Source organism: Penicillium nucicola, assembly GCF_028828085.1.
Source record: "Penicillium nucicola strain IBT 29836 chromosome Unknown utg000002l, whole genome shotgun sequence".
In the NCBI taxonomy this organism is placed as follows: Eukaryota; Fungi; Ascomycota; class Eurotiomycetes; order Eurotiales; family Aspergillaceae; genus Penicillium; species Penicillium nucicola.
This window is the reverse complement of record NW_026643126.1, coordinates 588,879-602,233: the sequence shown is the minus strand read 5'-3', so window position 1 is coordinate 602,233 and position 13,355 is coordinate 588,879. Positions and strand designations below refer to the sequence as shown.

Here is a 13,355-nt window from a genome sequence, read left to right as displayed (position 1 = left end):
CGCAAGGATGGAATGTGTTTATCCGAGGATCAGTTCGTACACAATAATGACTGTGTTTATGACGATCAAGGGTACTAAATTGGAGGGACTGTTAGCTAGTGAACTTCCTCGCCGGGATCGGGATAGCATGTCGCGCGGCGCTGGGACTGCTCGACCGAGGAATATAGCTTGAATTGGAGTCGGAGGCGGGACTGGGAATGGCGCTGGCGGGGTGTACGTACTTCGCATGACTGTTCGCACACTGGCGATCAGGTTGATGGTCTTGGCCTTGACGCTTGTGCTATCGTGGGCCGAGCCAAAGGCTGGCTCTGCTTGTGTGCGACCCCATCCGACTGGTTTCTCTGGTGATTAGCTTTCTTTCTTGGGTTCTTGAGTTCTTGTGTCTTCTTTGTAGATGGTGGGTGGTATGTGGTGGGTGGATTGGAGGGACGTACTGCGAGCTAGGAAGCGATCCTCGGAGAGGACGGCGATGGCGTTGATGATCAGGATGATCACTGGGAGAATCAGTATTTTTCACCGAAGAGAGTGTAGGACAGGACTCACCGTAGACCAGCTTCCCCAGACCGAAGAGAAACATTGCGTGTCGAGGGGTTGAGGAAGTTCAAAGGCGAAGATGCGGGAAGCGCCAGATCTCCGGATCAACACACTCTCGGCAGCCATGAGATATGGTGAGTTCACCACCCAAACACGAGAACCACAAGCTGACTTGGGATAGAATTGGCGCTTCTCATTCCACTGGGCTTGATAGTCCTACATCTCCTCGCTTCGCCCTATACCAAGGTCGAGGAGTCGTTCCATGTTCAGGCCGTACATGACATCCTAGCCCATGGCTTGCCATGGGGATTCAAGGACCCGACTCTCAATCGCACAAACTATGATCATTTCAAATTCCCAGGTGCTGTGCCCAGGAGCGCTGTTGGTGCTGCGTTTCTCGCGCTGCTCTCCAAGCCGGTGACGTTGGTCCAGGATGGGATCAATCAACAGCTATTAGGTACGGCGCAGAGCTGAACATCCCTCTTCAAATCAATAGCCACAGCGAGCTCACATCCTTCTCCAGCTCGAGGCATTCTCGGCCTTCTCAACGCCGCCGCCATAGCATACTATGCAACCGGCCTCCGCCGCGCCTTTGGCAAGACAGTCGCGATATGGTACATCCTCCTCCAGAGCAGCCAATTCCACCTGATCTACTACGCCTCACGACCGCTGTCAAACATGTTCGCCTTCCCCCTAACAACAACAGCACTGCGCCTACTCCTCCCATCCCCAACCCCAACCAACAAAACAACCAACCAAAATACAGGCAAAGCCCTAGTCCTCCTCACCTTCGCCGGCGTGATCTTCCGCTCCGAACTCGCCCTGCTAGTAGCAACACAAACCCTCTTCTCTCTAATAACCCAAAAGATCACCCTCAAGACGACAATCCTCTCCGGCCTAACAGGTGCCCTAACAGCCCTGACCCTAACCCTCCTCCTAGACGGCGCCTTCTGGCAACGCTTCCCCCTCTGGCCCGAACTCGAAGCCTTCCTATTCAACGTCCTGGACGGGAAATCCGCAGACTGGGGCACAGAGCCCTGGCCGTGGTATTTCACCAATGCCCTGCCGCGCCTGCTTCTCAATCCGCTCGTGTATCTCCTCGCTATCCCCGTTGCGTTGCGGCAGCCTGCGACCCGGACGTCGGCGCTGGGCTTGCTGATGCCGGGTCTGACGTTCGTGGCCTTGTACAGCTTCATGCCGCATAAGGAGTGGCGGTTCATTGTGTATATCATCCCTTCGGTGACGGCTGCTGCGGCGCTTGGGGCGGGTTACTTGTGGACGCATCGGGATCGGTCGGTGTTGATGGGTGTGGCTGCGAGGGGGTTGTCTCTTTCGGTTCTGATTACGGCTTGTTTGTCGAGTTTCGTGCTGCTTCCTGCTTCGACTGTGAATTATCCGGGTGGGAGGGCGCTTGATGCTTTGCATTCTTACCATGTCCGGTCTGGATTGGGCATGGAGGGTGTGAATGTCTATCTTGGTAATTTGGCTTGTCAAACGGGTGTTACTCGTTTTGTGCAATTGTCTGATGAGTCTGGCTGGGTTTATGACAAGACTGAGGATGAGGCTGTCAAGTCTACTGGTGACTTTTGGGATCGATTTGATTATGTCCTGGTTGAGGCTTCGGGGGAGACTGGGTATATGGACAGTGATGAGATGAGGTTTAGGACCATTCTTCCTTCTTCTTTGTGGGAGAGTGTTTACGTTGCTGATTCGTTTGCTGGTATCTCTATTCTGAGACCAGGGACTCCTGCTACCGGAGCTGCTGAGAAGCGTATTATAAGCGCTGTTGGAGGATCTAAAGCTGTTGATGTTTTTGAGAGTGTGCGCGAACGTGTGAGAGGAAATTTGTTGCGTGGGTGGTGGGTTGAGCTTAAGATGAAGCCTAGGGTTCAGGTCTTAAGGAGGCTTAGAAGCGGAGTAAAAGGCTAATATTGCAATAGATCTATAGTCTGAAATGTGCGAAATATATGAAATATGTATTGTATTAATAGTCTTAGGACCATCTGGTGGAACTGATATTGACATTGACATTGGAATATCGACTCCAAAAAACTAACTACAGAATGCCCAACATTCGACAAGAAGGTACAACGTACATCACAGATGCAACTGGGTATTATTCATCAAAGCACTGCCAGGGGCAGTCAAAAGGTAACAAGCAAACGGCTACAGTCCACCAGGCGGACCTTCAAGACGCCCAAGACGAGCCTCCAAGTCCCGCACCCAAGGCTCGACAGTCTCGACGTTTGAGCGGAGGGCCCCTTCGCCCTGGCGCATCTTCTCCTCGACAGTTGTCAGGCCTTCGCGCCACTGCTCGATCTCAGAGGCCATTTCGGCATGACGCTTTTCGAGCTCGTTCAGAGAGTCTGCGGCGTGGGCTGCGCCTGCGTGACATGCGCGCAGAGAGCGTAGACGCTCAAGAACACTGGGAAGGAGAGGGTGGAGGGATTGGATGGTGGGAAGGGTGGCGTATAGGGCTTGGATCTTAGCTGCGTGCTCATCATCCGCGGCCGGGACAGGCTCCGAGGCGGGTGCGTCGGTTTCGGAGCTTGCCGAGGTGATTCGCGCGTTGTGAGCGGCCTTTGCGGCGTCTACTGCGCGTCTGCGAGCCGTTGTCAGGGCCTCGGCGTCTGTGGTTAACTTCCGTACCCGTGCAGACAGCGCTTCAAGGTGTGGGGTTGTCAGGCCTGCCACTGAGCCAGGTGTAGCTGAATTTCCGGATGATGGGTTGCCCACAAGGAGGCCTGTCAATGCTGAGAGACGGGAGGTGAGCTGGTCCAGGGATGGGAGGACGGGCTGCAAAGCTGTCTGGCTGAAGCCGTCTGCGACGAATGGGTTGGAGGAACTAGAAATTCCCATGGATGATTCGAGAAGAGCGAGACGACTGTCGAACGCTGCGGCGTGGGAGAGAATCCCTGACGAAGATGCAGCCGCTGCCGGTACTGTGGAGACTGCCATTGTCGAGGCATTGGCCGCTTGTGTCTTTCCATCTGCAGGCGCAGCAGAACTGGGATCGGATACCAGCTTCTGGGTGAGTGCTGCTGCAGCCGAGTGCGACGGAGTCACTACACCCCGCGAGGCGTGGAGATTATCCAAAGCGCGACTCAGCTCCGCAACACCATCACCCAGGCTCTCTTCTGGCTTGTCTGTGGATGTACCCCGTGGCTCATCGCCGTTCTCCTGGCCCTCGGGCCGGTTGGCCATTTCCACCTTGAGCTCCTCGACCTCTCTGCGCAGCCGTGCAAGTCTCCGCTCCACCGACTCATCCTCGCTATCGCTTAAGTCGCCGACCTCCTCGGTGCCATCTTCACGTCTGCGTCGGTGACGACGATGCTTATCTTTGCTTCGGTATGCCTGCCGCTTCATGGAAATGCTATCTGAGAAATTCGCATCGCGGGCATCCACAGTGGCGCCCATGAAATGCATACGGGCCTGATCCGCGTTGACGCCTTCACGGTCAATGTCCGAGCTGGAACCGGCATCATCATGATCGGAGTCTGTGCGAAGAGTGGTAGGCTAATCTGGATCAGTGTCTAGACTCAATGCCGTTTCTATTCTCGTAAATTGAGCGGACTTACAGGGACAGTGGATGCTTCGTCGGTCAAGTCGGGGGTCTCATAGATATCCGGGGAAGGGTCCTATATTAAAGTCAGTGGAATCATCGATCAACATCAGCAATGCTCAGACCCACCAGGTCAGGAAGACCGGCGTATTTCTTATTGAAAGCCATAGTGGACTGGGGTAGCTCCGATAGTAAACACAGGAGTTGATAGACTGATCACGTGTGATTAGCTCAGCAGAAGCACGTGTAAGCCTCGGACGAACACATGCAACGCCGTTGAAGCTCATCAAACCCGGGGTATATATTCAACTGCAAGGGACGTCTTTTTCCTTTCTTGCTTTCTTCCTCTACAATCGAGTCAATTCAGTTCTCACGTTTGCCCCCTCGACGCTCCCGAGCTCCTACATCTTATACTTCCCCCCACCACCCCGCATTCTACTTGATCATCTCCAACTTCAACTTCATCTGCTACCAACAGTCAAGATGGCCGCCCCAGCTGATATCACTATCAAAAACCTTAGTGGTGAATGGGTGATGGTAAGTTCATATACTGAAATGAACCAAAGAAGTAATACTTACAACGGTGTAACAGGATTCTACTCTGTCCAACCCAACAGACCCCATTCTAGCTCTGGTATGTACTGGAGTTCTCAAAAGTCCCAAGCCCAAGCCTCAATCATACCCAACGCTCCATAGTACCAATAGCTTCAAGAAATCCAAATTCGAAGCACACCTACCCTATTCCCTATCTACCCGATACCCCCAATAGCCAAAATCGTACCATAGCTATCATTACCCACCACCACCACAGAACCCCCAACTAACCAACAAACAGCAAGGAATGGGCTGGCTCCTCCGCAAAACCCTCGGCTACGCAACCGTAACCCTCTACATCCACAGCTACCCAGACACCGAAACCCCCACCATCCACCACGTGGACATCCAGCAAGTAGTCACCGGCGGAATCCAAGGAACAAAGGAGTGCCGCGTAACCGACTGGACAGAACGCGACCACACCGACAACATCTTCGGCACATTGCACGGCCGATCCCGTCTACTAGAGGGTAAGAGTGAGGAGGGTGCCTTGCGCCCTACTCTCGAAGTGCAGACTGTGGTTGGGGAGGCGGAGGCCGATGCCAAGAATGGGAAGTTCTTGCGTGGTGAGGTTCTCGTGGATGGATCTAAGAGTGAGGGATTCTCTGGGGAGGATGGGGAGGGGGTTTTCTTGCAGAGCTTTGTGAGGAATGATGAGGCTGGTTGGACTGCTGAGCAGGTTTGGGGATTTGAGCTTGTGGAGGGCGAGCGTCGTCATACCCGTCGTGTTGTTGTTACCAAGGATGGCAAGGTTGAGATGGCTCGACTTGTTTACTCTTTTAATGCTCGACGTGTCGAGGAGTAGGTGTTGCTACATGTCCTATCAGGAGCTGGTTTTATTTGGGCTTGCTATTATTACCCCTAGATTAATCTAGCGTTTGCTTTATTGGGTTGTTTGTAGGATATTGTAAGTGGAATATATTTGGAATCGTCCAGCTTGCATACACGTTCCAATTTGGAGATCAATGTTTAGAGTAATGTCGTATGAACATCAAGAATATGTTTGGGATAAAATCATGAGACATGACGCAAATTTTTGTCGAGCACAAACAAAAATCAACAGGTCAATGATGGCTAAAAGGAAGAAAGAAATCATTATAGTCACCCAAGGATTAATGGTGAGTGGGCATCACCACGCTAGCCTTGGTGCTGGTGGCATCCTCGCTCTTCCATAGACTGGTGACAGTCTTCTGCTGGGTATAGAATTGCAAGCCGGGCTTGCCGTAGAAGGTGTTGGCACCACCGCCGGCAATACTCTTCTTGTTACCGGTGAAGGAGAACATGGGGAGTGGGACGGGAATAGGGACGTTAATTCCGAGCTGACCAGCCTCAATCTCCTTCTGGAACTTGGAGGCGGTTGAGCCGGAGCGGGTGAATACAGCAGCACCGTTGCCGTACTCGTTGGCGTTAATGGTGCTGATAGCATCGTCAAGAGTCTCAACGTTCAGGCAGACAAGGACGGGGCCGAAGATCTCCTCCTTGTAGCACTTCATATCGGGGGTAACATTGGTGATGATAGTAGGGCCAACCTGTCAGATAGGGTTAGTTTGTGAAAGGATGTCATCATTGTAGGAAGACTTACGAAGTTGCCGTTGGGGTAGTTGGCGGGCTTGTATCCACGACCATCCAGAAGGATGGTAGCACCCTCCTCCTCGGCACTAGCAATCAGGTCCTCAATGCGCTTCTTGCTTTCGGGGCTGATGACAGGGCCAAGATCGGCACCCTCTTCAAAGCCACCGTTGACCTTCAGGGCCTTGGCACGTTCAGCGATCTCGGGCAGCCACTCCTTGGTCTCGCCAACCATAACACAAGTGCTCAAAGCCATGCAGCGCTGTCCGGCAGCACCAAAGGCAGCACCGACAATGGCGTTGAGAGACTGGTTCTTGTTGCAGTCGGGCAAGACGGCGGCGTGGTTCTTGGCACCGAGGTTGGCCTGAACACGCTTGCCATTGGCAGAACCGCGGGTGTAGATGTATTCACCAGCACGGTTGCTTCCAACGAAGCTGATAGCCTTGATGGCAGGCTCATCAAGAATGAAGTCCACAGTGGGAGCGGAGCCGTGGATGATGTTAATGACACCGGGAGGGAAGCCGGCCTCCTGGGCGAGCTCAGCCAGAATCATTGCGGCACCGGGATCACGCTCAGATGGCTTCATAACCAGACAGTTACCGGTAGCAGTAGCAATGGGAATACACCAAAGAGGAATCATGGCAGGGAAATCTAGTGGGGGTCAGCATTGAGCGTGGAAACACATCTTAGTTCAACTTACTGAAGGGGCAGATGGCAGCAACGACACCGAGAGGCTCACGGTAGCTTCGTGTCTCCATATCCTTGGCTACCTCCAGGACCTCGCCGGTCATCTGGGTGGTGATGCCACAGGCAGTCTCCGCGACCTGGAGACCACGGAGAACATCACCCTTGGCATCTGCGAAGGTCTTACCCTGCTCCAGGGTAATGGAGGCAGCCAATCGGTCCCAGTGGGTGCGAATGAGAGCAGTAAACTTGAACAGAATCTGCTGTCTAGCAATGATGCTGGTGTTCTTCCAGGCAGGGAAGGCCTTCTCGGCCGACTCCACGGCGGCCTTCAACTCCTCATTGGTGCTCTGGGGGACACGAGTCACCAGGTTGTTGGTGGCCGGGTCATGGAGATCGATCCACTTGGTTGCCTTGGATGAAACAAACTCGTTGTTGATGAAGTTTGCCGTGTCAATGGGGTTGGCAATCTTCTGGTGGTTAGTCGGGTATTCGGTAGCTGTGGAGTTGGCCGAGGTTGTTGCAGGGGTGAATTTGCCCGCGGTAGCGTGCAAGGCACGAGTAGCAGTGAGAGAAGGAGCAGCAGATCTAAGGGAGGCCATTCTCGCGATGGGTGTAGAGGTTGTGAGAAGGGATCGAGTCTGAGATGCAGCTCTGGCGGTCACCGTCACCGTGCGGGGAGCGCGGAGAGCGGGGATGGATCGGGCAACAGACCGACAAGCGGCCATAATGAATTGCAAAGATAGGAAACGAAAAGGCGGATGTCTCAGACAATACGTGTCACCAATCAAGAGAGGAAGGACAAGATGCAGTCGAAACAGGAGGGGAATGGAAGTACAAGTAGTTTACCCCAGCCCGAGGTCAACCGCCTTAGTCAGTTTCCCCATACAACCGATATTCCGATAAGATATGCTCGGCGATTTGAACCAATCAGAGGGGACGGATCCCCTGGAGTGCCGAACCCTATCACTCGCGGGTTAGGAAGGGCTTTCCGAGGAGAAAGCTGGGGCTGTGAAGGTGTGGGAAAGGGAATGGGTTATGAGCAATGCCAGTGGTCAATTCAATCTGCCAGTGCACGCTAGCATTGTCTCTCTTGGACTTTGGAGGTGCTGCGTCTTGGCTGGATAGAACCGTCGGAACCCTTCCCGATCTATACAAATCCAGATGGTGAGATGCCTCACGAAGAGTTGATATTGCCGTATGCTTCATCTGAAGGTGATTGTTCACCGTATACCCTAGGGCCGAAGCTACGATTAGTCATGCTAAACAGTACCCTACCCTAGAGTAGAACATGAGAGTTCTGTGTCTATTGCGAGTGTTGAAGTGTCTTCCATTATTACCGGTTGACAACTGAGAAGAATAACCCGATGGGTATTCGCTGTCTGGTCTAAAAGTTTAGTCCAAATTATTATAGAGACTCTGGCCCAGTGGTCAGGTCCACCTTACAGTCAGGAATTACGGCACTTGGAGCACACGACACTTTGACTGCGATGGTATCTGACCTGTGACCGAGATGAGGGACAACTGTGACTTGATTGTGTAGCAGAAATTGCAAAGGTTGATGGTTTCAAGTTCGGCAGGGCATGTGATTGGTTCGAATATAGATGTGTCCCAACTGGCAAGAGCTGAATATCATCGACAGAAACGACAGAACTTGCGATGGAACTAACTCTCTTCTACGCCTACTCATGCCCAATATCTTCGCCATTCATGATGATGTTTCGGAAAGCCTTTCCCATGTTTCGCCGCGCCAACCCAAATTGGCTACAGTCTCCATCCTCGCCCACGCTTGCGATGACCCGATGCCTGCCTCGAGTCTCCAAGAACAGCCCTCCTGCGCCCAAGCGGCCCCAAAACCAGAAAACTGGAAAGACTGGCTATATTGTGTATGTTACCAGTACAATGTGATTGTATCAGTTTTAACTTGTTGTGCTACTCAGGGCCAAAGCCGACGAGCTTGTCAACTGGGCACGGCAGGGGTCCCTCTGGCCATTGACCTTCGCCACTGCCTGCTGTGGAGTTGAGATGATGCACACTTCCATGCCTCGTTATGATCAAGACCAACTGGGCATCTTTTTCCGAAGCTCGCCACGACAGGCTGATGTGATGATTGTAGCCGGCACAATTGTGAACAAGATGGCCCCGGCTTTGAGACAGCTGTACGACCAGATGCCTGACCCTAAGTGGGTGGTTAGCATGGGTAGTTGCGCCAATGGTGGAGGGTATTACCACCACAGCTACAGTGTGGTTCGTGGTGTGGACCGTCTTGTACCAGTTGATGTTTATGTCCCTGGATGCCCACCAACTGCAGAGGCTCTTCTTTATGGCATTTTCCTTCTTAAGAGAAAGATGCGGCGCACACAGATTGTCAGGATGTGGTATCGACGCTGATGAAATGGGAGAGCTTCTTTGCTCATGTTCGTGGTGTTTCTCATTTTTTATGGATCGTGATACTTAGGGTTGACACAGTCAATATCAAATTACTCCACTTTTACTATACCCTTTCATAGAACTCTTTCATTGTGTAATTCTAGAAAGGCATTCCATATTCTCATGTATGTTGGCCGCGATAAGGTGTTCAATGGAAAGCCACTATAAACAAGACACTCCAACAGGTAACGAGGTATAGAGCAACCCCACAAGTACCATCTTGGCGATAAAACGTTATCCATAGCGATCGCTTTCACTAGATTATCTCATTAGTCCATGAGTGGGTAGAAATTCCAACTTGACAAATCGACGTCATGATCCCAGGGGGCGGATAAGCTTAGTTTTAGCCTCCCCCACTCTGACTGTGGCATGATTCACCCAAATGACTCGCCTTTGCTGTGGTTGTCGAACCATCTGCGCTCCACACTATGCTGGGGAGGAAGTTTGCCAAACCACCGGTCAAGGTGGCCTGTCTGAATTGGTAAGTGTCCAGTCTCACTGTCTCTCCCATGGCTAAACTCAAAACACAGTCGGGTTTCGAGGATCCGATGCGACGGGCGGAAGCCCTGTAGCCTTGTAGGTGGATCAATCCCCCTGTATCGTGTCGACAACTCACATGAGTCCAGTGTACATCCAAAGGCAAAGAATGCTCGTACGTTCCCAGCAGACGTGGAGGCCCCCGCAAAAAAAGGCCTCAAAGCCATTCTCCCGAACATTACACACCTCACGATGATGCGCATCACCCAGAATCGGTGTTTGACACCGGCTTGGAGAAAGGTATGACTTTTCTCTCCAGAAATCTTTTCAATGCATCACTCTGATCGCTCAAGGCTTCATGTTTGACCAATTCGATTTCTTATCTGTACCAGCGGCGGGCTTGCACGCTTTGGATCCAATGGATCTCTCTCCCCCTTCTCAGCCCTCCGACACTGCCGAAAGTGATCAACTTCTGATGCAAACTGATTCAGTAGCATCACACTATAGCAATTTTCCGAAGTTCCTGGTAAGAACTTACGGGAGTGAGCCACAGATGTAAGATCCTCTGTCTCGTAGATTTCCACGGTATTCTAACATCCAAAACAGACTCAACGCGTATTACGACTTCATCCATAACTACTTCCCTATTTTACCACCCAGGGTGTCACCACCCATGCCTGATCAGCCAATTGAAGACCATACTCCGTATACTGTATTCCCCCCTAAAAGCCCAGCAATGCTCTATGTGCCTCAATCCCCCTTGAGCCTCGCTATATCAGCAATTCTAGCTTTGATTCCGCACCCTGAGGACCCGGAGCCACTCTCTGAGAGCTCCGTTATTCAACGAAGGGCATATGCACACACATTTGCTACTCTTGCAAGCTCGAAAGCAGAAGAAGATTTGGACTATGAGTCCTCATGCGATCTAAGCCAAGCGCTACCCAACCAACAGCCCTCGATTCCTCGGGGAAGATTCCATGATCACACATCGGTGGAACTTGAAAGTCTTTTGGCTTTGCTAGTACTTTCGGTGTACGAATATGCGCAGAGAGGAAATGTCTTGAAGATGAAGTCTCGCGCTGGCCAAGCCTTGTCTATTGCCATGGGTAAATCCCTTGATCGTTGGATGGTCGAAGATGGAGATTCAGAAGCTCGAAGAAGAGCTTGGTGGATGACGGTTCGAACTTTCAATTTCTTTTGCATTGTTGACAACACAATCCTAACAATTCTCGTAGTACTACTGCTTCGTCCAATGCTCCATTGTCAACGCTACTGTGAGTATTGCTCTGGAAAGCGAGCAATCCGTGTCATATGACTGACAGAACAGCCTCTTACCATCACGATCAACGACCCTGAATTCAAAACTCCATATCCAACGTTTTCGTCAGATAAAGAGGTCAGTCACTCTTCCGGGTCAGTTCCAGCCATCTTTGACATGACTTGCCAACTATTTCTAGGGTTGGTCAATCCTGATACAAACACAACAACTGCTGGTCTCTGCCACTCAGTACATCACCGACCTCGACAGAGCAATTTCGTTCCGAACAAGCCTCAACCCTGTCTTCCAGGAAATGCAAAGACTTGATACCTGGGCAAAATCCCTACTCGTGCAAGTCGACCAGCTTCCAACTCTCGCAGACAAGCCCGACGGAAGCGAATACCACGAGATCATCACAGCCAAAAGCGTTCGCGCGATGTCTCGAATCAAATTAAGCAGGTATGCACGCACGACATAAACCACGCTGAGTTCAGATCTGACCAGTCCAACAGTGCCCATATCAAGATCCACCGATTCCGAGCCTTCTCTGATATCCCAATTTTCATCAAGAAGCACTGCGATCTCGCAGTCGCTTACACAGACGATTCAAACACCCAAACAGATGGAAACGCTGTGGTATCTCAGGCCGAGACAGAAAACCCGTCATGCTCATGCAGCAGTTTGAAGCCATTCCAAAATGCCTCTTCTGTCGAGTCATCCTTCCAGTCTGTCCATTCGAACCCGGTTTCTTCGACTATACGGGGGCCTTTCCTGCCAGAGTTCCCTTACAGCGTCCAGGAATCCACGAGGATCTGTTATCGAGCTGCAATTACCATTTCGAAAATGTTTGAGAGTCTGCCCATCCCACATCCTTTGCAGAAGTCTTATCGGCAACAGCTCATTGGCGGGATGCTTCCTCGAACAATGCCGTCTTTTGCCTGTTGTCTCATGCAAAGCAGCTACGCAATGCTCATGTTGTTCTATAAAGCTCGTGTGGGGTTGGGTGTGAATTTCGGTTCAGGATCAGATCAAGGAAGTACCGTCCCTTCACATGCAGAACACATAACTGAGCTTCGGAATGGTCTGCGGCGGACGATCACTGCGGCTGCGAATTACTCGCAAGCCTTTGAGGCGTTGAATGGAATGAAAGGCAAGTTGGGTTATGGCGGGACAATTTATCTATTGTTGTTACTAACAGCTAAGCAGATGAAATTCGGGGCGCATATGAGACTGCTTTCCCTGAAGACTTTGTGGACGAAAGAGATGCTGGTGCTATTTCTGCGAATAGTAGTACAGTGGCATGGGTGTCAGGAGCTATTGGATAAGGCAATGGACAGTGACCTCATTATTATTCAAATTGCCTTGCTTTGTATCTATTCAGTCACAAAATCAAGTTTCGATCTTATCGGGGATGCCAACTGAACAATCTTGGCCTCGGGTTATGCTACTGACCCTCGGCTATGGACTCTCTAATCATGAGTAACTTGCCCATATAGAATGATCTAGACACATATACCGTACAGTACTGTCCATTGAAGATCATATCATGGTCATTGGTGAATAATCAGTTAATTTAGGGCAGAGTTGAGAGTTGGATAACTTATGTCATCTGTAGAAAGTTGGAAGTTTACTACAGTATGAGGAACAAACATTGGTTATTCTTGACATGACCAGTGAATGTAAACCAGAACATGCTGTCATTATTATATCACAGCCTTGAAAACATGTTACTATTCCTGACTTCCAGCCATAGGGGCCGGTTGTGGGGGAACTGGGTATGACGATCCAGGATGACGTCGTGTGCTGTCCAACCTTTGGGAACATCCTTCGACAACATAAATAGAGCCACTTCCCAGCAGATTAATTCTATACAAACAAACAAGCTATCCACTCATATTACCACTTCATCTTTACTTTTCACTCATCACAATGGAGACCGTCAAGGTTCGTGGCCGCCATTCCCCCTGTCTTGACCTTAACTGACCTGACTCCAGAACGCCGCCAACTACGTTGCCGAGACCGTGCAGGGCACTGGTGCTGAGGCCTCCAAGGAGACCAACAAGCACGTCGCAAAGAACGACGATGCCAAGATTTCCACTCGTGCCACCGCAGCCAAGGATGCCCTCGTCGACAAGAAGGACGAGACAGTGCACGACACCAAGGCCGATGTCCACAAGGGTACGTTGATCATCCTACACCCAATTGACCAATGGCTAACAATCCTGCAGAACAGGCTAAGCAGTGAAC

At 51.3% G+C, this 13,355-nt stretch overlaps 8 protein-coding genes across 8 annotated transcripts; 5 read left to right on the top strand and 3 right to left on the bottom strand.

Moving 5' to 3' along the window:
- Positions 1–18: 18 nt before the first annotated feature.
- On the bottom strand, positions 19–577 carry N7511_001994 (YOS1 family protein; the record flags this gene model as incomplete). Its single annotated transcript, XM_057124419.1, has 3 exons — positions 19–332; positions 435–494; positions 544–577. The coding sequence occupies 3 exons, from the start codon at positions 575–577 to the stop codon at positions 19–21; spliced, it is 408 nt and encodes a 135-aa protein (XP_056986578.1).
- Positions 578–613: 36 nt separating this feature from the next.
- N7511_001993 (dolichyl-P-Man:Man(7)GlcNAc(2)-PP-dolichol alpha-1,6-mannosyltransferase) lies at positions 614–2,463 on the top strand (the record flags this gene model as incomplete). Its single annotated transcript, XM_057124418.1, has 3 exons — positions 614–668; positions 716–991; positions 1,058–2,463. 3 exons carry the CDS (start codon positions 614–616, stop codon positions 2,461–2,463), a joined length of 1,737 nt encoding a protein of 578 aa, XP_056986577.1.
- A 237-nt stretch (positions 2,464–2,700) lies between these two features.
- Positions 2,701–4,264, bottom strand: N7511_001992 (uncharacterized protein; the record flags this gene model as incomplete). The annotated part of the gene is made up of 3 exons (XM_057124417.1): positions 2,701–4,050; positions 4,113–4,172; positions 4,226–4,264. 3 exons carry the CDS (start codon positions 4,262–4,264, stop codon positions 2,701–2,703), a joined length of 1,449 nt encoding a protein of 482 aa, XP_056986576.1.
- A 315-nt stretch (positions 4,265–4,579) lies between these two features.
- N7511_001991 (uncharacterized protein) lies at positions 4,580–5,495 on the top strand (the record flags this gene model as incomplete). The annotated part of the gene is made up of 3 exons (XM_057124416.1): positions 4,580–4,633; positions 4,689–4,730; positions 4,932–5,495. The coding sequence occupies 3 exons, from the start codon at positions 4,580–4,582 to the stop codon at positions 5,493–5,495; spliced, it is 660 nt and encodes a 219-aa protein (XP_056986575.1).
- A 307-nt stretch (positions 5,496–5,802) lies between these two features.
- N7511_001990 (CoA-acylating methylmalonate-semialdehyde dehydrogenase) lies at positions 5,803–7,671 on the bottom strand (the record flags this gene model as incomplete). Its single annotated transcript, XM_057124415.1, has 3 exons — positions 5,803–6,219; positions 6,273–6,910; positions 6,960–7,671. The coding sequence occupies 3 exons, from the start codon at positions 7,669–7,671 to the stop codon at positions 5,803–5,805; spliced, it is 1,767 nt and encodes a 588-aa protein (XP_056986574.1).
- Positions 7,672–8,656: 985 nt separating this feature from the next.
- N7511_001989 (NuoB/complex I 20 kDa subunit family protein) lies at positions 8,657–9,334 on the top strand (the record flags this gene model as incomplete). The annotated part of the gene is made up of 2 exons (XM_057124414.1): positions 8,657–8,829; positions 8,884–9,334. 2 exons carry the CDS (start codon positions 8,657–8,659, stop codon positions 9,332–9,334), a joined length of 624 nt encoding a protein of 207 aa, XP_056986573.1.
- Positions 9,335–9,801: 467 nt separating this feature from the next.
- Positions 9,802–12,433, top strand: N7511_001988 (uncharacterized protein; the record flags this gene model as incomplete). The annotated part of the gene is made up of 10 exons (XM_057124413.1): positions 9,802–9,854; positions 9,904–9,949; positions 10,000–10,150; positions 10,204–10,405; positions 10,457–11,027; positions 11,086–11,124; positions 11,178–11,246; positions 11,308–11,567; positions 11,621–12,267; positions 12,315–12,433. The coding sequence occupies 10 exons, from the start codon at positions 9,802–9,804 to the stop codon at positions 12,431–12,433; spliced, it is 2,157 nt and encodes a 718-aa protein (XP_056986572.1).
- Positions 12,434–13,037: 604 nt separating this feature from the next.
- On the top strand, positions 13,038–13,353 carry N7511_001987 (uncharacterized protein; the record flags this gene model as incomplete). The annotated part of the gene is made up of 3 exons (XM_057124412.1): positions 13,038–13,052; positions 13,103–13,286; positions 13,337–13,353. The coding sequence occupies 3 exons, from the start codon at positions 13,038–13,040 to the stop codon at positions 13,351–13,353; spliced, it is 216 nt and encodes a 71-aa protein (XP_056986571.1).
- Positions 13,354–13,355: the final 2 nt, after the last annotated feature.